This window comes from Hippoglossus stenolepis, chromosome 17 (genome assembly GCF_022539355.2).
Source record: "Hippoglossus stenolepis isolate QCI-W04-F060 chromosome 17, HSTE1.2, whole genome shotgun sequence".
NCBI classification, from domain to species: domain Eukaryota; kingdom Metazoa; phylum Chordata; class Actinopteri; order Pleuronectiformes; family Pleuronectidae; genus Hippoglossus; species Hippoglossus stenolepis.
Window position 1 is genome coordinate 1,911,412 of NC_061499.1, and position 22,331 is coordinate 1,933,742.

The following is a 22,331-nucleotide window of genomic DNA, read 5'->3' on the forward strand; positions in this document are numbered from 1 at the left end:
TTGACGTTTCAGTTCATTTTTTTTAGATTCAAATAAACAATTTAAACAGAAAGAAGATTTGTCTTCACCTTTGGGAGCCGGCATGTCGTCCTTCTTTGTTTCTAGTCTTGTAAACCAGCATCTTGATGGTGACAACAACAACAACAACCAGTAGAGAAACTGGAACAGAGCAGCAGCCAGAAGAATGTTTCCCAGAATATATATATATATGTATTTTACACACAGACAAAGCTACATTCGTACAAACATACATTACATACATACAGTCTTACAGTCGTACAAATACATATCAGTTTATTGGATTTTTTTCTTTTATTACAAAGAGCAATTTGATATGTTATTACTTTGTATACTGTGTTACACTGGTAGGGCTAGGTCACTGTTAAAATGCATGCACTTTCCTGTTGGTTGTGTCCAGATCACGCGTTTGCAAATGACTCCAGTGCACCCACGCTCTGCGCCCGCGCTCGGTGCAGCCCGCCCGGTGCGCCACTCTGCTCGGTGCCCCCGCTCGAGTGCCGCCCCGCGCTCGAGTGCACGCCACGCCTCAGTGCACGCCGCCCAGTCCGCCACGCGCTCCGAGTGTCGCATTCGACCGGGTTCAGGGCATCACAGCCGCTCAGACGAGCTGTCAATCAAACCAAAGCACACGTGGAACATCCGACGACTCCCTGACCAGGTTTATTTTATTCTCCTGCAGGGTTTTCTCACATCACACACACACACACATACTTCTGCCGCACTCCGAGTGATTTGCAAAAAACTGTTTGACCCAACGTCTGGTCGTGTCCGTGTTGGTTGTATTGCACTGAATTGTTTTTAAACTAGAACCTTTCTTCTTCTGGTCCGACGTTGTCTTTTTTTTGAGGATTTCACATCCGCCCGTTCGGCTTTTGATCCCGGTGGTCGAACCGAGAATCGATCTCCTCCTCGCACGGCGTCGTTCAGCAGTCACTGAATTTTAGTTCGTCGCCTGCCACAGAGTTTATTAGTTCATCGTCTCATATTGTTATATTCCACATTTCCCTCGTTGACCTTTGGGGCTTCTTGGCGTCAAAGTCTGTTTACATTACATCCAACGTTTCCATCTGAAAAAAGTCTTCTCCCAGTTGCTCTGACTCAAAGTGGGTAAATAGTTGGGAAGGGGTTCGGGATAATAGCTTGATTGATTGATTATTGGACTATTTATTTCCTGTTCTTGTCCGTTTGTGACCAAATGATTCAGTTGGTCGCAACAAACACGACAGAGCCCTCCTCCGCCTCTTCGTCCTTCTCCTCCAGGGATTGGACGACGCAGGGCGTGACCTCGAATGGTTTCCTCGGCTTCATGAACTCGACGCTCTGTGCCGACAGTCCGGGGCTCGAACCTCTGGCCGAGGGGACGTCTTCCCTCAGCGGGGACGGGCTCAGAGAGTACGACGCCGGCTCTAAGGTTAATGTGACCCCTTCTACCTGTCGACAAAGGAAATGAAGAGTTTAAAAAGACAAGTTGAGCTGTGTCACAGGTGAGTAAGTCTTTGTTCTACCTTATTAATAACTTCTATCTAACGTCGTCACTTTTTAAAATTGATCACCTTCGTTTTAAAGGTGGCCGTGGCTCCTTATTTCAGAGTGGATGCCTTTGAATGTTTTTGTACATCACTGTCAAATTCCTCTACTCTGCTAAACTGAAGAAGAATTAATGGTATTGATATTAATCTGTGTCTCGTTAAGTTAATCTGTTCTTTTACGAACATGGAGGACACATTTGGGACAATGGGGATCAAGGTGGTGGAGTCTAAAGCTGTTTTCAGATGTAAACTCTGAAAGCAGCAGGAGATTGTCCTGGTCAGATGAAGCAGGAGGAGATTGTCCTGGTCAGACACAGCAGGAGGCTCCTCTTCTTCATCCTGAGATGTTTGTGTTCTTCCAGTTTCTCGTCCGTCACCTGTTAGAAACCTCATCAACACGATGTGAACTTCCACACATTGTCCTGCCTCACCTTCGTCAGCTCCTCCTCTTCCTCTTCCTCGTGCTGCTCCATGAAGTCTTCAGACTCCAGCTCGGGCTCCTCCCCGACCGTCTCCACCAGTCCTCCGACCAGTTCAGCCATCAGTCCACTCAGCTGCCCAGCCATCTCCACCTGCAACCAGTGAAGTTGACAGATTTGTCGCTTGTTATATTCTGCAGCACTGACTTCAAGCTTGGAGTGGGCGGGTTTCAATGGGTTACTGGAATATTCATGTGTGTTCAATCACCGACTGACACCAGGACTTCAGTTCCAGTGAGTCCTAGCAACCAAAAACTGAAAACACACACAAAGTACGAGGAGAAGAGATGCACAAGCAGAACAAGAGCGCTCCTCGGCCGCTGTCAGCGTGGGTTCCCTGTGCAGGAGTTCAGAAAGAAAAGGTCGGCAGGTACAACAGACAGAGATGCTGAATCCAAATGCCCGGGGTTGTAAACGTGTGGACCTTGCAGCATGCTACTCTGCAGACCAGGCAGATTTACATCCGGAGTCAGACTTCATCAGAGCCACTACAGGCCGTCATGCAGACTTTTTGGCAGTGCTCCATGCAGACCTCCAGCCTGTCTCCTACCTTTCCGACTTCCCCGGCAGCTTTCCCCATCATTCACTGCACTATAGATGTCTGCTAAATATCTCTGCTGGTATCAACAAAGCCAGAAAGAAAACAGACAGATGTGAAAGTCAGGGATGACGGGGAAACAGTTATTCGGGTCCAGTTCATAAACAAGATATTCCTGCATGTGGCTGGTGATGCATTAAACAACATGAACCTGAGTTGATAACAATAGCAGGAGAAGGAATAATAAGACATGAGGTCATGATGACGCTTCTCTCAACAGCAGTGACTAAAGGAGACTGTCCTGTTTCCCAGTGACTGTCTCTAGTCACGCAGCCCAGTGCCGTCGCGTCACTGCCTCTTTGTCACATTTAATTAAACCATCATCTCAAAGTCCCTAGTTCCACCGTCTGGATTCAGCGGCTGAGTTCGTACCTGGTGCGGCTCCACCTGCGCCGCCCCCCACAGGTCGGCGAGGCGCGGGTGGGTGGGGGGGCAGAGGCTGTGGATGGTGCTGTTGGGCGTGGCCTGGAGGGAAGGGGAGCCGCTGTGTAGCCTGTGCTCCATCGTCTGACGGAGGGAAACAAGAGCATCAATGAGGAGTCGCTGGAAATAAGTTTATTATGTTTGCAAAGTCATTGAACACAATGTGATTTCAGCCCTAAACAATGATCTGCATTGTTCTGTTGTCTTTAGTTAAGGGGACCGTTGGGGGGGGGGCGGTATTCACTCTACTGGGTGACGTTCTGGTTTCATTTGAAAACTCTTGTTTTTCCCCAGGAACAAACACAAACACCAGTGCTCCCACCAGAGGTTTCAGACGGCCCCACAGCTCCTGACATTTCCAGCTGCTCGTCGATGAACAACAACAGAGCCTCGGTGAGCTGCTGCATCACAATGTAGTATTCAGAGGCTCGTCGTTCCAAAACAAACCACAAAGTTTTATTCAGACGTTTGTAGGAGGACGATACTTTTGCTTTTGCTTTTGACTTTCTCCTCGTCTGCATCTACGTTTATTCTCCCTGGAAATCATGAGTCATGGCTGCAGGGAATCGTCTCGGCCTCTGATGCATCCACCCAAATTGACTGACTTATTGAAAATCTTAATTATAACTGTAATGTAATATATTCAATGGGCTCCTTCACCAGGGTAACCACACGATACACAGCGTCGAGCGAAGGAGCTCGTTTCCATTAAGGTCTCGGTTCAGTGCTCCTTTTCTGAGACACGCTCCCCGACCTTCTTCAGGTTATTATTTCATAACCCTCACTTATTTAATGAGCTCGCAGAACGTGGCGATGCCAGAGAAGTCGTCAGAGCTGGAAACGTCTCCGGGAGTCACAGTTCATCACGACTCGCTTCATCAGCAGAACAAACTCCCGGCTCAAAGTCAACAGCGGATTTTTAAACCAACAAAAGCTGCACAGACTCATTCAAGGAAATGACGAGTGGAGGAAATGTAATTAAACTAAAATAAGATTCACGGGGGATCATTTGTTTCCCTGCAGGATGAGCAGTATTTATATAATTCAGCAGAAACAGGGTCCAGCGCTTGTTCGTGTTCACGTGTCGTTCCTCCCACATGAAGACAAAATATGATATATAATATAAGATATGAACAACGCCATCTTGGGCCGAGTCTGGTGCCGTAGTGATGGAGGGACGGAGCCGTGGTATCGAGCTAATTGATAATCAATAACTAATTGAAAACAAACTTATAAGAAACACTTAAACATCCATCTGCAGCCAGCCACCAGGGGGCGATCAAGACACTTTTGGCTTCACTTGATGAGCTGTCATGTCGTCCATTTTATTTTTTACAGTCTATGATTTAACCATAAAACAATGTGTCATCAAACTTTAACCTTATTAATGCTCTTAATTGTCGGTTATAGATTCTGTAGAAAAAGGCTGAAGGTGTTAGTTGTAAAAGATGCATTTGTTAAAAGATGTTCTTCATTCAAGTTCTATATTTATACATTTCTCTGTTGTAAAGTTTGATAATGACGTCTTGAGAATTATTACCATTCTTTCTACGGACTCAGCATCGCCCCCCCCAGCGCTCCGTCGCTCAGGGGGGGCTCTTCAGTGACGTTCTGCCTACCTGTTGCTGTTGGTACTGCAGGATCTGCTGCTGGTAGTGGTGGAGCTGCTGCAGGTGCTGGAGCTGACTGTGCTGCTGCAGGGCCAGTTGGGCCTGGTGCTGCTGGATGAAGCTCCCCACCGACCCCTCGAACCCGTCGCTGGGCGTTCCGCCGACTCCGTTGCTGCCACCTAGAGCATCCAGAAAACTCTCAGTGTCCAGGGCTGTGAGACGCTGCGCAGCTCTTAAGAGAGACAAGGTTTGATCCTCACCGGCAGCCATGATGTACGAGCCCGCGGCGGGGGAGGCCACGCCCGAGGGCTGGCTGGTGATCGGGTCCCAGGCATCTGAGGACGACAGGCAACACAGGCCCTGTGAGACGTAGGTGTGAGGCCAGACATCTGCAGCGGAGTGGTGCAGCACCTGGTCTGTGCACAGGAAACACGAGGATGTGAAACGAGAGGAACTCGAGCCGAGTGGACGGAGAGTCGATGGTTTAATAACCCCAGGTTTCTGATTAGAGGCCTAAATAAAGTGTTGAATACGTTGAGATATTACGTTCTAGGTCTTAGATGTGTTTTTAATTACGGCTACGTTCAGTAACAATACTCCTGTTGCACTTTCTGTAGTTCTTCTTTCAGTGATATTAATATAAGATGTATTAACCTGCAGTAATAAAACTACAGACCAACATGGAACTGATCACAGATCGTCTGCAGACACCTTCTGTCAGGAGGAGGAACCTGATGGACTCTGGTTTGTCCCGTCACGTACCAGACATTACGTTTCCTTCACTATCGTCTTCAAAAGGCCTGAATGGAACCTGCAGAAACCCTGAAGACGGGAAAAGAGGCGTGTGGTGGAAATGAGATTCTGCAGAAGAGCGTTGCAGATTATTCTCCTCACTTAAATATCCAACTCTCTCATTTGAGACCTTGTGCTTTCTACCTCGAGTGCCTCCTCGTGCAAACTACTGAGATTCATCCTGTAAGTCAAATCTCTCTGAGCTGCTCGTTAGCAGTTTAAATCATATACATGCACACGCAACGTGTAATGACTGTAATGGGAGGATGATTAGCTTATCTGCAGCGGTGTTGTTGTGGAGGAGAAACACCCCCTCGGTCCTAATGCTGATACTAAGTGGTGTTTTAATCGTGTGTGTGTGTGTGTGTGTGTGTTTGCTGTACGTGTGTGTTGGTGTTGCATGCTAGATAAAGTGCAGCGCGGAGCCCATATGGTGCATTAATGAGAGCGGGGCTTAGTCCTTGTGCTAACCTACAGGATCCCTCGGGGGTTCGGGCAGCGCTCCTCTGTGCTGAACACCAGCGAGGACTCGAACTCAAACGGTTTACAGTGGTACGTGCCGTGTACAAGGGAACGCAGCGTGCAAGCCCCCCCCCCGCGTTTCAAATCATTTCTCCCTTTGTTCAGCTGCCTGCTCGAGGTTATCTGACTGTTTCCTCTGAGGTTAGATGCAGTTTCCTCATCTCATCGTCTCATGTGCAACTAAACTGAACAGATTCCGTCTGAATTCAAAATGAAAACCTCTCACAGCTTAACTCAAACAGCTTAACATTTCACTTCCTTATTTAGTCCCTTAAAGATTTCTGTGGTCAGATTCTCTTGCACTCGCACGCATGACGCTGCGTCACAGGGTGCTGTGATGTTTCAGAGATGACAGGCTGTCGTCTGGATTTGTCATTCGGAGGTTTTTTGGAGTAGGAGCCCAGTAGCAGTGAAAGACAGGAATGTGCAGCTGTGTGCCTGCCCTACAAAAGTCCTCTGCAGCTGGATGGGAGAACAACTGACGGGGCTGTTTTTAGTTTCCAGCGGGGCTTTGTTTCCCCAAACTGTGGATCTCTGCACGACAGAAAGCACCAGAGCTGAACGTCCAAAGATACGAGTGTGAGCCGTCTTACATACGTACGTGTGTGTAGTTAGAACGGCTTCAACGTGTTGACACTTATCTGCAGGTTTCTCCCACCTCGCACCGCAGCAGTGACCCTTTTCGTCCTTTACGAGATTCGCAGAAAGCTTGAAACTGCCGTACCTCTGCTGGTGATGCTCTCCTGGTTGACCTCGCTCAGGTGAGCCACGCTGCCCTGGTTGGAGCCGGCTCCCATACTCTCCCCGTCCATGGAGTTCCATCCGAACAGGGTCGCCTCGGAGATGGCAAACTGCTGCATGATGCCTGAGGGCGGGGAGCAGGGATGTTAGCGGTGAGATTAACAGCAGCATGTAACGATAAGATCACTTAAGTCATAGAAACCCAATTAGAGATGAATTACAGTGGCAGCAGCTTCGCTAACACAGCAGTTAATTAGGGAGGAAAACAAACAGGAGGCAACAACATTAACATATTAACACCAAGGGATAAATGTGAATGTTGCAGAGAAACAACTGATTAAATTATGAATTTAACTTTGCTACAAAAGGAACTGGAACCGTTTAGATTTTCACAATATAAGTGAAAACAAAATGTGAATCGGTGGCTAGAAAAAACATTTCTCACCAAAAGGGCAAATATTTGATGAGTGATGAGTCTCGAGGTTGACTTGGACAATTTGGGACAAACCACAGACTGTAAATAAAGATGGACGACGTGTCCCCACCTCCCCCCCATTGTTACAAATGAGCCTGCCCAGTGTAGCACCTGTTCAGGCAGAAGCACGTGTTCCCTCACCTGCAGCAAAGCGAGCCTCCTTCTCGCCGTCGCTGAGGTCGCTGTACATGTCGCTCTCCAACCTCCTCGCCTTTTCCCTCTGCAGGTTGGTGTGTCCCGTGCCCCCCAGCGGGCCCGCGGTTGGTTTGCCCCAGCTCTGCCACTCGATCATGTGGGCGACGCGGCCCTGAGCCATGGCGGTGGGCTTGGTCACTTTGTCCTTCATGGAGCGACTCACGCCTACAACAGGTACACGGGGGGGGTGGAGGGCAGGAGGAGCAGACCAGACACACACACACAACACACACACACACACACACACACACACACAACACGCACCAGACACACACAAACACTGTCAAGACGACTTTGTGCCTCTGCAGTTGACTACACCTCCATCTGAGGCTCGGAGGTGGAGCGATGATGAGAAACTGGGGAACGTTGCAGGAGAAGTGTTGGAACTGATTGAAAATGTCAATGAGGTAATAAATGTATTGATATGGATGAATTCAGGAAGGTCGTGACTGGTTGTGAGACTTCATTAGGATCATTAGAATGACCGTGGATCATTTTCAACTCGTCCTGAAATTTGTTCTGGGAATTAAACAGCTTTAATTCCCAGAAGTCTGCTGATCAGTTGTCAGATTCAACATGTGAAGCTCTCTGTGATTTAATCAAATAAAAGCTTAGACATTCAGATATAAGTAAATTAACTGATGAATTAGTCGTATTAATGAATCTCTGGTTAGTTGCTGGACTGGAGTCGGCAGGTCAGAGGTCAGGAGGCGGGTCGGTCGCCCTCTGTGCTCGTTAAGAGTTTGATGAATTGAACAGAAAAGGATGACGGCTGAAAACGCTGACAAGCCCACATTAATAATTAAAGCCATTGCTCATCTCTTGGCAAACAGAATAAATGAGATTCATTAGACTTTACGCAATTAAAAGAGTTCCAGAGCGGAGCAGAGGAAGAGGAGACTAATCCTTGGGTGTAAACAGAACGCTGAGAAGGGGCCACCGGCAAGTCTCTGCCCAATTAAGATGCAAATACCAGATTCAAACTAGAGACATACACTCTAAGTCCAACGCTCGCAGAGAGGCTGATCGATAAAGAAAAATGAAAGCCAAGTCAAACAGACATGAATAAACACAGATAGAGCGTTGGAAACCGCTCCCCGTGTCCGGGGGGGCAGGTTACAGGCGTGGTTATAAATAGAAACAGCTCTTCTCCGTTGACAAAGAGAGACGATCTCATTTGAAAATCAAACACTTCCCGCAGAGTCTAATTGGGGATGGAAATAGAAATGAGACGGATGGGGATGAGGGGGGGTGGTGTTGGGGTCTCGGCCATTCAAAGGCTCCAAAAAGAAAAACAGATTTATTTTAAAAAACGCACGACAGAAATGACACAACAACTCTGAGGTTCTTCACTTGAGCAATACGCAAAAAGCACAGAGCGCCAGACTGTGAGGCACAAAGAGCGAGGAAGCACAGGAGAGGCGCCCGCCAAGTTCACCACACGCCACCACGCCACAAGCACCGCGCCACGCCACCAGCAGCAGCGCCACAGTACAAACACACCACGTTTCCCAACACGCCTGTGGAGATGCTTCAGGAAGTCATTAAAGTAAGTAATCTCACTTACTTTAGTTTCATTGAAATTAAAAAATCTGACTTGAATCCCATCAATGACTCTGCGAAATGTGTCATTGACGTCTGCTGTTGATATCAATGGAAGAGAGGGGGGGGGGGGCACCCACAGGGGCGGCCATGTTGGTTCCAAGCTCCTCCTCCTCCTGCTCGAGGGTGAAGTCGTGTGTTGATGCAAACGTTGGTTTTTAAAATCCGCTGTTTACGGCAAAGGTCAAAAGATCATTCCTGTTGTTGTTGTTGTTGTTGTTGTTGTTGTTGTTGTTGTTGTTGTTCAGTGTGTGTAATGAACCTTTGGCCTGAAAGCAGCGCAGCAGCCGAGTGGAAGCAGACGCAGGTTCACAGGCTGCGTCACCAAACCTCTGCTGCTGAACTGCTCTGATGCCAAACACACATCTGAATAAGACACAAGAACAAACCCAGAAGGATCTTTGACACGTCGGGGACGTTCAGCCCTCAACAACGAGTTCGTCCTCGAGCCGGCGTGGAGCGAGTGGAGGCAACATGGGGGCAGTTTTACCATCTAGCAGCACAGACACACACCTGACACACCTGTCAGAGAGGACTTAGCCAGAGCACCGATCCCGTAGCTGTTGTTGGACTTCCTGTTGAGCTGGGGCAGGATCGAAGTAGTGTCCTCCATGGACGACTGAGGAGGCAGAGGAAGACAAAGATGGAGAACAGAGACAGAAGGAGGAGGAGGGAGGATTGCAGAGAATAAATAATGTGACGGGAAACATGACGAAATAAAGATAAGAAAGAAGAGGGAATAAAAGAAATTGAGGTGCAGAGAGCAGATGATTGAAGATAGTTTGAGAGAGAGAGAAGAGGAGGGAGGAGGGAGGAGGGAGGAGGGAGGATGTGATGGGAGGAATAAAAAGGACAGTTAATAATTCAGAGCTCTGGTAAATGATGGAGATATTCTGCGGCTGACGGGAAACAAAACGATGCTTGAAGTGGTGAAGCAATTTAAAATGCACCAAAAAGGAGTCGGCACAGAATCCTCATGAAATCTTAGAGATACAGTTTCATCACCAGTGAAACGAAGAATTTATTATACTGAGTAGAAAAGTTCATCAAAAGCTGCAGTAAATATTATATTTATTTATTTCTCCATGTGGGTTTGATTTAGCAGATGTTTGTGTGATAATGACCGACTGTGTTGCTTGTGTTGTTCTTAATTTATCATCTTTATATACAGTCTCTGCTTATAAGTCATTGGTTCACACAGCCTCAGACTTCAGTGTGATATAATATTTATGGCTGAATCGACGTCTTTACTTTATTCCAGATGTTGTTGATCCTCTCCAGAACAAACTTGATCGGTGTTTGGGAAACTACTTTAAATCCAGAGACAGGAAACAGGGAGAATCAGGTCTGTGCTCAGACCAGCAGCCTGAAGGGGGCGCTCACGCTCGTGTGAGCTCTACTGTACTTCCTGGCGTCAGTGCTCACGGCAGACTAATGAACCCAGAGACGGATCCCAGCTCCTAATGAGCTTCTCCCAACAGATAATTACACTGGGACATGGACGGGAAAACATGTGGACTCTGTTACACGGGGGACTGGATCTGTGCTGGATGTGATGTCATATTTTGAGTTAAAGTGCTTTAATTACTGCAAGAAGGCGAAGTGATATGATCTGCTCCCTCTGTGACGTGAAGGATCATCCGTGTGCTTTCCTATCTCTTCATGTGTTCGTCTCAGAGTCTGAACACAAAGACCATGATTCTGTGTCATGAAGGACAAACCCAGGCGCCGCCATCGTGAGCTTTTGCCAACATTTGGAGCTAGAATCTAATTGGTTAACAGAGCTGTGGTGAAGTCATCAATTAACTAATTAGAACTAAACCTACTAGTTGATTTTTTGAATCTCAAAATGAACGAGAATGAGATCAAACCTCTTCCAAGGCTGACGCTCTGTCTCGCTCTGTCTCGCCATGTTTACGCCCGTTGATCTGGATCCTCTCTGGGGTCCTTCCCCCGCCCCTCCACAAAATATCATGAAACGTGGCTGAGTGGTTTTTGTGTAATTCTGCTAATCGACGAATGCAGATGAAAACATCTCCTCCTTGGTGGAAGTAATCAGCGCTGCCTTTAAATGAACAAGGCTCCTGTTCTCTACAGCTCCTGACCTCTGTGGCGTGAACAAGCAGACGTGTGTCTCTGTGAGATAACTTTGCTTCAGGCAGGACAAAATAAACATGGTGCAAATAAATTCTGCTGAGGGTTGGTAAACGTCTGAGCAGTCCAGAGCTCGCAGAACAAACCGGGCCTCGTACAAAGGCCTGAGTTGTGGATGAGATAAGCTTTTTACCGCCTGTAATCTGTGACTCTGTATTTATACGAAGCTCGCAGTACAGTAGAGGAGCAGACGGCCGAGAGGGGGAGGACAGAGAAGTAGAAGAAGAGAGAGAGAGACAAGCGAGAGGAGGAGCGGCAGGACGAACGAGCAGGATGTCAACTTATTCACTCAAACGCAGGGAGCGCAGGTTTGATGGAGGGGTGGGGACAAAACACAGGAAGAGGAGATTTAAACAAGGAGACTTACATTGGTTCCTTCCCAGGAAAACTCGGCATTGCCATGCTGGGGGAGGGAAGGCGGTGGGGGGGGGGGGGAGGAGAAAGGTATAGAGGAGGAGATTTGACAGGAGGAAGGAGATTGGGAACATAGAAAATGGTTTTAAGCTTCAGCTCGGAATCACAGCACTTTGAACATTTACAGTTGGGACGTTAAGGTGTCGGCAGTTTCCTCGGTGATGTGAAATGCTCCCAGGTAAAACTAAGACTTTAAAAGTTCAGTTCTGAACCTCATACGAGTTTTGGTTTCAAATTTTAAATCGTAGACTGTAAATAAAGATGGACGACGTTTCTCGACATCCGCCCACGATCCAGACATGAAGCCAAAAGGTATCGGATACACGAACGCTGCCATCTTAGCTGCTGATGTCATCTGGGGCCAGAGTCTCTCGTCTTTAAATCTTTAACTGCTCAATATTCTAAATACATCTGCATTTAAATTTAAATACGAATTCAATCTTTGGAGTCAAAAGTTGAAATTGACCTGACGGATCCTGACATTTATTATTTGTTATTAACCCTTTTCATTCTTAACTGTAAAACACAACGATGTTTGTGTATCTGAACAACGTTAAGCTCAGGAATGCATCTACACCAGTAAACTGTGTAACGTGTAAAACAGTGAATTCACAATGAAACTGCTTTTACCTTAATCACCCGAGTGGAAGCGTGAGAGAGAGAGAGAGACGGAGAAGATGAGGAGAAACGTAGAGATACAGTGAAATGATGGTTCTGTGTCTGAGTGTCGTCAGCTGCACCATCGCACTTTGTCCATTTACCTCCAACGTGTAGGTAACCAATGGATACCATTCAGCAGTGACCCTGTTGCTAGGGGCAACATCCAGTCTGATGGGTGGACGAACCTGGTCACCGTCAATTCAGTGAACTCAAACACATGCAGGAAAAAAACCTGTTTTAACCTTAAAACGTACAGTCGACTGAATCTGAGAAGATAAGTTGAGGTAATTTCCTTTTTCAAATAAGCTTGACATCCATTCAGTTCTACTTAAATCATTTAGTTAATGTAACTTAATGAAGCTCAGTTTCTATATAATCATGTTGAAACTAAAATAATTAAGTTAATTGGACTCAACGACGGGTTTTGTTTGCTTTAGATGAAAAGTTGAATCCACAAGAGACTTTTACATTTTCTCTACAAAGACAACATGTGAGCCTTTCACTCTCAAGCAATGCATTCTGGGAAACCGATGAGAAGTTAATTAGCCGGTTTGTTTGTTTCTTTACAAAACTGAATTAAATGAGTTCGAGTCATTCAACTCATCATCTCAAGTCCAAAGAGCAGATTAACTTTATATTATCTAAAATGTGAAAGTTAAAACTAGACGATCCACATTGAATTAACTTGCATTTAATCAAACTTACAAATTTATAGTTAGGTTGCAAGAAAAGATGAGTTGATTCCATTCAATTCTCTGTATACAATGTAAATATATATATATATATGTTTGTATACACACAGATAATCATGCACAGTCATGGATATGTTCACCGGCAGCGGAGGGAACATTTGGTTTTGTTTGCTCTGGAGATTTGAAACTCTCGGCTGTCAGAAGGATTTTTCGGTGCCGCCGCCCTGAAGAGTTTCTCCACTGGCACTTTGAGCTTGTTATGATCCTTTTATAGTTCAAAGTCACAGATCACAGACTTCACGGGAAGTGAAACAGAAAATGGCCTCAACTTTGTGTCAAAATGCCAAACTTTATCTCGTGATGTCAGCGAGCTGCTGCCGGTCACCACGAGGCGGATCAAACAGAGCTGAGGTTCATTCAAGGTCGGATCACATGTTCGGTGTCCAAGCAACTTCCCCACCCGACTGAAGGCAGGTGTGAAACCTCCCTTAGACTAAAATAACCTTGGTTGTTTGATCTGCACATGAATTTTTCGGAGGATAGTTTTATTTCATGCTGCAGCTGTAAAGATGCTTCACCGGTTTCACCGCGTTTCCCAAGAATCATTCAAAGAGAAGAAATTGAAGGAAGCAGGAGTTGAACGGGTCGGGGGCCTTTTCATGATTCTATTATTCCTGGTGAGATTGGTTACGGCGCCGTCACCGGTTCGTCTACACAAACAAAGCAAATATTAATAAAAATGGAAATGTATTAACAACACGGCAGGTGGACGATGAGCTGCCTCATTTGAATTTGGCAATAAGAGAAAGAATGAGAAGAGAGAACCTGAGCCAGCGGTGATGGAACATTAAGATGGAGCTGGTGTCTGTATTTATTCATGCTTTAATCAGCAGCTGCTGGGCACAGACAATATCTACATGAGTGAATGTTAATCTGGCCCAGACTTGGTTTAAGGCCGTCCTGCCTTCCTGATTTACATTTTTCATCCAGTGTCAAATACGGGGGTCGGTCCACAAATTGAAACCGTGGGCGAGCTGAGAGCGAACGCTGGAATTCATTCTGTCTCCCCGCAGGCCCCCGTCCGCTTTCTGTGAAGCGTCGATGTAATATTCATGTCAGAGATGTTTATTTTTCATGACAAGAGAATGAGGAATAAAAATAATCCTGCTCCAACAAAGCAGCGCCTGAGATGTGGCGCAGGGATTTAGCGAAAAGCCCAAGTCACCGGTCGACTCTGGTTTTTAAATATGTATATGAATCCACATTAACACGCATGGGAACGATCTGGGGAATCAAACCGAGTCATTGACAAACAACCTGGGTCAGAAATAGATTAGAGAAAATATATACTGAACAAACATGTTGTTAATCGCACTCAGCTGACGGCTTTAACTGTACTTATTGAATAACCTTTATTTAATCTGAAACGTGATGAACGTGCTGATCAGTGGAGACAAAGTTCGGTCTGAAGCAAATGAATCTTTCACTTTAAACAACGTGAATAAATCACTGCCGAGGTCTGAGGCGGAGGAGGCGACTCATCGTGATCTCAATATTTTCTGATATTATGACTCCCGACAACAGAACTGTATTAACTCCTGTTCAGTTAAATGTTAATGTGTTCGCTGTTAAAGAGGCTTTGAGGCATCTGTGACCTCGGCTGACCTCTGCTGAGTCCTGGAGGAGTTAGACTCATAAACATCTTTATCTCGTACGTACAAGACTGTGAATACAAATGCAGTCCGTCGTCCTTTATAAAAACTTTAAAACTTCTAACTGTGTCTTTGGTATCGTGGGTCAGATGATGATTTGTAGATCATCAATAAGAAAAATCTATAAAATAATGTTAGTTGCTGCACAGACTCCAAATGACGTCATCGATGGCTGCGTCCACATCCGAGATATTTTAGCTTCGTTCCTACACAGACGGAGAAATTGCAGACGTGTCGTCCGTCTTTATTTACAGTCACTGCTTGAGATGTAAGCCGGCGACCCTGTGATCAGTCGGCCGTCAGCTGTGGTCACAGACCCTGCGAACCTCTGCACAGGAATCATTATGGGTTTGTGCTCTGGAGCAGAAAAGTGAATATTACCCTCTGAATTATTCAGAAATTCAACCGGGTTCCGGGTCAGTGTGTTGCTCTCACAACGGAGTTAATGGCTTTGTGTGTGGGAGCTTTCAGTCCTGATTCATAATGGTCAGAGATGTGTAAGTGGTAATGCTGGTGTCGTCCGTGTCCTTGGACTCCGTGTGTGAGTGTGTTATTAACACAGCTCGCGTCAGAGGGCTCGGGATTTGGATTCAGAAACCGTCCTCAGAGTGAGAAAGTTGAGCTCTCGTGGTCGAACGAGGACGAAAAGTCAGACGTCACCGCCGCCTGTTGTAACGTGTGTGTGTCTGTGCGTGTGTGTGTGTGCGTGTGTGTGTGTGCGCTGATATTCTGTATTTGAATAGATTCAAAACAGCCAATAGCGGTGAGAACGCGTGAGAATGGCGGTGAGACGCAGCAGCATTGTGCGAACTGGAATCCCTTCAGCCACGATAACACCGGCTCAGTGAACTGTGCTCACCGCCGGGGGAGTCGGCTCTTTCTGCCGCCGGGTGTCACGCCTCTAAACGTTTCTCCTGAAGCAGACAGTTTACACAGTAATAACCAATCCTTCAATTTTTCTGTCTCTATTCATTCAGCAGCACGGGGGGGGGGGCTTAAACCATCCCAGCATGCACTGGGCCACATGCACGCACATACACTCTTTCTATTGTGGTGATGTGCGGTAGATTCATTGTCCCAACAGGAGCCGGCTGCCAATCACTTCACTACACAGAGATACAAGGATATGAGTGTGTACTGTGTGTGTACTGTGTAATCAGAAACGTACATAAAACATATTCATGCACATGTGAATGTATATATGTTTTATGAACGTTTCTGTGTCAGTAATTCATATTTTGTGTTTGACAGGTTTTTTATTTAATCTTCTAACTGCCCGTGATTTAAATTCTGAATCTATTCAGGTGAGAACATAAAAGAACCTTGTTATGGTTATTGTGAGGTTCAGGTCTTTACATTTTTATATTTCTGTTCAGTTTATTAGTGGCATAATAAAAACCAGAGCTTTTATAATAAACACAAGTTACAGGATTAATGCTTTGAGTGTGATGATCTGTAGTTTCTGTGTCACACGTGTAGTTTCTGAAGCTCTTTCACATTTCAAAGTATTTTTCAGACCCTGTTGGGAAACATCACAGGTAAAACATCAAAGAAACTGAATAGTGGTGAAATATATATATATATATATATATAACTGGCGCTTTTAAGAAAATGTGTCTGTGTGGTTTCCTCTTTCAGAGACTCTCTGAGGTCCGTCCTGGTTCTGAGGTGAACGTGTCTCAGTGGGATGTGGTGGGTTAGTTTCCCCTCAGTCAGAAGGAGGAGTGAATCCTCAGAGGACACCGACAGGAGCACTCAGCATTGATCCGACTTCCAGTGGAACCACAAACAGGCTGATGTTTCAGCTAATGTGCTTTTCACTGACACTAATGCAACAGGGATGTTTTCCTCACTTTCCTGTTTCATGTGTCCAGCTCCATGAGCTCATCGCGCTGGTTTCAGTCTGTGACGTTAACGCCATAGATCTTTTAATTCATTTTAAGCAAAACCTGATACATTAACTTACTAAAGTTTGACGAATAAAACTAATCGTAGGTTTGTCAAATACGTGAAATGTATTATTATGTATTGTACGTGTTCATTTATCACTTATAAATCCAACATCTGAATCTCCGTCTTTTCTCTTCTTGTAAAACATCATCAACTCATTAATGATTCATTCTGCACTCAGCGGCGTTCTGGCATTTTTAAGTTTTTCCCCGTGATGATAATTTCTGTCTCTTAGCGACCAGAGCGAGAAAAGACTTCATACTTGTGAATACTAGTTTTAGTCCAAATCGACGGAACCACGTTAATTGGCTGTCGCTAACATTCCTGAACAAATTCCTACAGATTTATTAGTTGAAGCTAATTCTCTGTGCAGATTCCTCCTCCTCCTCCTCCTCCTCCTCCTCCTCCTCCTCCTCCTCCTCCTCTTCATTATCTATATATTTTTCATATTTTTCTCATGTGTACTTATATTTCCAGCTATTTACTTTGTAGTGTTTTGTTAATAGACCCCCCCCCACTCCTGTTTCTGAGTCTGAATCATCAATCATAACAACAGCTGATGAAACATTCAGCTTCTTCTAGATTCTGGATTTAATGATGGTTGCATCTACAGGAGACTTTCAGCCGCTCAGCAGTCACGCTGCATTTATTCTCTAGTTAACTTCCTGCTCTGGCTTGTAACACGTTTATTTACATAGCAGCGATACAAGGTTCACAAAATGACCTTTAACATATTTACACGCTAATAAAACTCCTGGTGCACGATGACCTTCCAGGAGGGAAATGACCCTGAAGAGGAGGAAGCAGCAGCAGTGATAGAAAGACAATAAGATGGATGTCTCTGTTTTCTGTTTTTTTGTCCCCCCCTCGCTCTCTCTCTCTCTCATTCTTTCTTCTGCTCTCTCTCTCCCCAGGGTCCACAGCTGAGAAGTGATACATGGCTCAGTAATAGTCTGAGCCCTGGGGGGGGGGGCCTTGGCCTTGGTAAGAGACGATCAACACAAACACACACACACACCTTCAGAGAGTGCAGCAGACACACACAGCAGCACCAAGGTTGAGCCTCTGGAGACTCACACCAACAATCCTCACATTCATTTCTTTCTCCAAATTAATATCTTCAAAAAGCTTCTGGAACAGTCAAGACTTTCCAGTGAGACATATAAATACATATTGGCCGACTGAACTGTAAACCTATAGACTCCCTGGACATGACAGCATGTGGGCGTCCATCTTAACCTTCCCCTGCTCGGTCTCGGTGAGACGGGATCCGTCCTCAACAAGTTGCCAAACTATCACTGATTCCAGCAGACAGACGATTAACACCTCCCCAATTTAGAGCCGCTAATGAATCTGGAGTGTGGGAGGAAACCGGAGCTCGTAACGACTCAGGAGGACAGAAAGACTCAAACCCAGGAGCTTCTAGTGAGACATCATTAATGTCTTCGTATATCTAAAGGTCAAGATAATGACTGAGCAGTACTTATAATAATAACTGTATTAGTTTTAAATGACTCCAGATTGGCTGTAGAGTTTGGACAGTGTCTGGTTCGGAGACGGACACGAGAGGAGACGTGCAGCAGAGTGAGGATATAGCTGCAGTGATACTGTGTGCACCTCAACTACCTGACCACCATGTTTAATATTTCACTGGCTGTCTGAAGCGAGGAGCTCTCAGATGTCCCCGGTGATTCTCTGTCAGACTCAAACAGACTCAGCTTCTCCTCCCTCTCTCTTTCTCTGTCTGGTCTCCGGGATCAAAACAAAGAATCGGCTCATGATATATAAATGATAGATAATGAGAATAACCTCTGATTAAAGCTGCTATAACAACTAGAACAGAGAAGACGCCACATGTCCAGTGTACGTGAACGGTCGCTATACTACACTGAATGTAGATGTAGCCTCACAGAGATAAACACACACTTGTTGTCGTCCCGCTCACAGTTCAGATGTGTGCGACTGCAGGAGGCAGCTGCAGGTGAGAAGCTGCGCCTCCTCTCTCGCCTCTAACAGGTTTGAGGAGACGTGAAATGACACTCTCACACATCTCTGTCTGGAGACTGCTCAGACACGAGACGAGAGCGGAGGACCGTCGCTGTCTCTTGGATTCAGTCACTGAGGCTTTCAGCCAAATGGAAAAAACAGATTGAGGTGTGCAGAAACAAAAAAGAAGAAGAAGAGGAAGAAAGATAATGACGTTTTTTTACCTGATCTCCATCTTTCCTGACCGGAACCGCATCCACAGCTGGTGAAGCAAAGAGAGAAGGAGACAGAGATTAATTTCAGATCATTTGATTCTGACAGACTTCAGCAGCTTCAGGTTCAAACAGCCTGTGGTTGAATTTCTCCTCCAACCAGAGCAGGTTCAGTCACATGCTTTTCTCTCTCAGGTCACAGAGACCTTTTGACCTTTGACCTCCACTAACCAGTTAATGCACCAGTCTCATCAGCCCGTCCTTGACCCCAAGTTAACATCTGTACCAGAGGTAATGAAACTGCTCTTCTTGGATTTAACCTTCAAACCTCCAACACGTATAAAAGTTCTCAAACGAATCTGAAGACGAAGATGTGTTCAACACCAGAACACGCATTGACCTTTGACCTTCGATCAGTTCATCTCTGCCTCCAACTCAACATTTGAACCAGTGAAGAAGGTTCAAGGTCTTCTTCAGATATCGTGTTCGAAGGTGCGACAGCGCGGAGGCTTGAAAACAAAGAGAAAGAGGAAACTAAGAACGATCAACAGTTTTGTCTCGAGCGTCTTCGACAGCAGGAGGAAGATGGAGGAGAGACAACCGAGTGTCAGACTGACGTAGCCTTCAACAACTCGCTGAGGAAAATGACCACACTGTCCAGTTTTCTCTCTCTCACACACACACACACACACACACACACACACACTCACACACACACACTCACACACACACACTGACACACACCGAGCTAAAATTAGATTAATTATCCACGCCAAGCCCTGGCACACAGAGGGCACAGCCAGTTTGCGTCACGGAGGCCAGAGACGAGTCTAAACGGGTGATGAAGGGGGGGGAAGCCGCTCTGCCAGTTATTATCATAAGTAATAGAGGGATTTGTTAATAAGTGAATAATTCAGTGGTGATGAAATGGAAAGCAGAGGCAGTTCCAGTGTCTGACAGAATCGGAGGATTTGGATAATAACCCCGTCCTCACATTACACCATGACCTTGAGTCTGACCTTTACGCCAGTTTAAGTTGTGAGAAACCTCCGTGCAGCTCACGGTGACTCACTGTGTTCAGTTATAGTTTTATAACCTGATAATCAGACGGAGTTCATTCCACCACTGAACAGTTTTCTGTCCCAGAGACGTTTGTACTTCAACTGCACATTTCTGTCTGTTAGAGAGATGAGTCAGTGAAGAGTCGTCGATTCTGTAAATCAACAACAATCAAACTGTACAAGAGTTCACAGAGAACAGAACTCCATCATCCAGCGTCTCCCACTTGTCCCAGATTGTGTGGTGGAGGCAGCCTGGTCAGTAGAACTCGTTCCTTCTGTCAGTCCCTCGTCCTCGCTCAGTCTCCATGTGACTCTGGTTTCAGCAGCTTGTTAACTTCGACCTCGGCTTCTCTCACGCTGAGTGATTCAGAGCGAACTCGCTCACGGACAAACTCAATGTGGTTTTACCGCAGTTTGGACGGAGTTACGTGGATATACTTTGGTTTCTGGCTGTTCAATCAAATGTGTGTTACGACGTCCCTTACTTTTATATTTTGTCGGATAACATTTTCCTTTCTGCATAAATCACAACAAACGATTTGTCCCTGAACCTCGCACTTTTCTTATAGATGTGCAGATTGATGGATGAACGTCTCACACATCTAGGATTTGTTTGCAGTAAGTAATGATTCTATTTATTAAATGCAGAAGACGTAAACAGATTTTTCTAATCGATGTATTGTTCCTGCTCTACATGCTCGGCTCTCACTGCTGATTTTTATTCATTTACACGCTTCATGATTTAAATACTTTAAAGAGGATTTTCCAATCTCTCTGCAGGACTGTGACAGTGTGTTCCAGGGTTCAAAGCTCCGCCGAGGCCCAGCAGGCCCCTTATGAAACCATATTTAAATTCATTAAACCACATCAGTCCCCTAAGTATGAATTATTCAAAGAAAGAAGTCCTATCAGACGATGATAGAGTGAAGAATGTTCTTTGGATCCACACTAATATTTAACGTGTGATTCCCGGACACAAACTGCATCTTTCCACCAAGTTCTGTGATAATCTTCGAACTGAAGAACAAACTTGTTGAAGCCGATAAAACAACTTATGCTACGAGTCATAAACGCTGCTTGTAAGTTCACGTGGATCCAAAAGAATCAATTGAATCCTTCTCGGACTCGTCGTCTTTTATTAACACGCATTAACATGAGTGAAAATGAAATCTCCATCCAGAATAACACTCGGAGCCGGCGCTAAAATTAGATTAATTATCTACGCCATGCCTTGGCACATGGGGGCACGACCTCATGAGTCAGCGAGGCCCAGGATGTTGAAGGATATTAGATTTAAGTGGCGATGAAAGGAGAGGCTTCCCCCTTGTTAACACAAATTATAACCTACATCTCTTATATCTGCTGGTAAGATTTGAGATAAAACGCCGTCTCGTCCTCGCACACACACACACAGACACACACACACACACACACACACACACACACACACACAAACGCTGCAGGAGAAATACTCAAAGTCAAGGGCTGTGAAATTAGTCGAACTTCAGCTACGAACGACAGAAGTCACGATGAGGGCGCTCGTGCTGAGAAGTTGTTGAACACGAGATTATTTGAAGCAGCGACGATCTTCAGGTTTTTTTCGTCAGTTCATCGTTTGAAGCTTAAAAAAAATCCTCTTTGATCCCGTCACCGCTCTTTGATCTGCTCTTTGATGAGCGGCTGATTGAAGTGGATTTAACAGCTGAAATCAATAACGCTCACTTATCAGTCCACTTCGCACTAATGGCCGATGTTTCCTACGTATTGTATTCTCAGCACATGGCCCCGACGTCCACGGTGGTGACGTCCGCATCGATCCCGCCGCCCCCCCTCCTCGATCTGACCCGCAGCCAATCGACGGTGACTAAAAATACCTTCACGCTGCCTTCAATGGAGACTTGAGCTTTCCATCCAGATCAATATCAATAACTCCTTCTGGGCAAAGGGCGGCGGAGGGAGGGAGGGAGGGAGGGGGGGGGACGCCGTCACTGTTCCCAGCTGGAGATTCACTTCAGGGATGTTGGACTAAATCTCAAAGGACAAGAAACCGCTGCTCTGAACCGGTTCGATTCTTGAAAAGTCCAAAGACACTAAAGTTGAAGTGAAGCTTTCCTCCCTCCTGCTGATAAACTGCCTGAAAGTCCACGACATGACAACACGTCCAAAGTGTCCAGCAGCTTTTACTCACTCATGATATTTCCCTCCTGGGTGAAGCGACAGAGAAACGGTTTGATATCAGAAGAATGGTTTTAGAAAACGTCAGGTTGTGGTTTTCAGTCCCGCTGAATCACAGAGCTTCTTTTTAAAAGTGGCCAGGTAGCGACAACAGAGAAATTCATTATCACAGGCGATGAGAAGGGAAACATTTGTTCACCCAGAGGAACAGAAAACAGAGTAATTCACTCTCTAAACCAACAATAACTCCTTCTGTAAACATCAGCCATTAGTTACATGATCACTAACTTGAAGTTCAATATTCCTTCGTCTCAGTTCTGTTTTTGTC

The 22,331-nt window shown here is 45.7% G+C and overlaps 1 protein-coding gene across 6 annotated transcripts in view; it reads right to left on the reverse strand.

The window, feature by feature from the left end:
- Positions 1–559: 559 nt before the first annotated feature.
- Positions 560–22,331, reverse strand: part of LOC118124612 — a 36,690-nt gene continuing 14,918 nt past the window's right edge. Inside the window, exons 2-11 of one of the 6 annotated variants that reach the window (XM_035182625.2) lie at positions 18,780–18,817; positions 11,509–11,544; positions 9,510–9,606; positions 7,332–7,550; positions 6,699–6,839; positions 4,921–5,076; positions 4,670–4,839; positions 3,000–3,134; positions 1,982–2,122; positions 560–1,452 (exon numbers count right to left, since the gene is read on the reverse strand). In XM_035182625.2, the coding sequence (XP_035038516.2) occupies positions 1,222–1,452; positions 1,982–2,122; positions 3,000–3,134; positions 4,670–4,839; positions 4,921–5,076; positions 6,699–6,839; positions 7,332–7,550; positions 9,510–9,606; positions 11,509–11,544; positions 18,780–18,817 (1,364 nt within the window). In that variant the 3' untranslated portion in view covers positions 560–1,221. Of the gene's footprint in view, positions 1,453–1,981; positions 2,123–2,999; positions 3,135–4,669; positions 4,840–4,920; positions 5,077–6,698; positions 6,840–7,331; positions 7,551–9,500; positions 9,607–11,508; positions 11,545–18,779; positions 18,818–22,331 lie in introns of all 6 variants that reach the window. The other 5 variants (XM_035182624.2, XM_035182629.2, XM_035182628.2 and 2 more) reach the window with 5 other exon arrangements.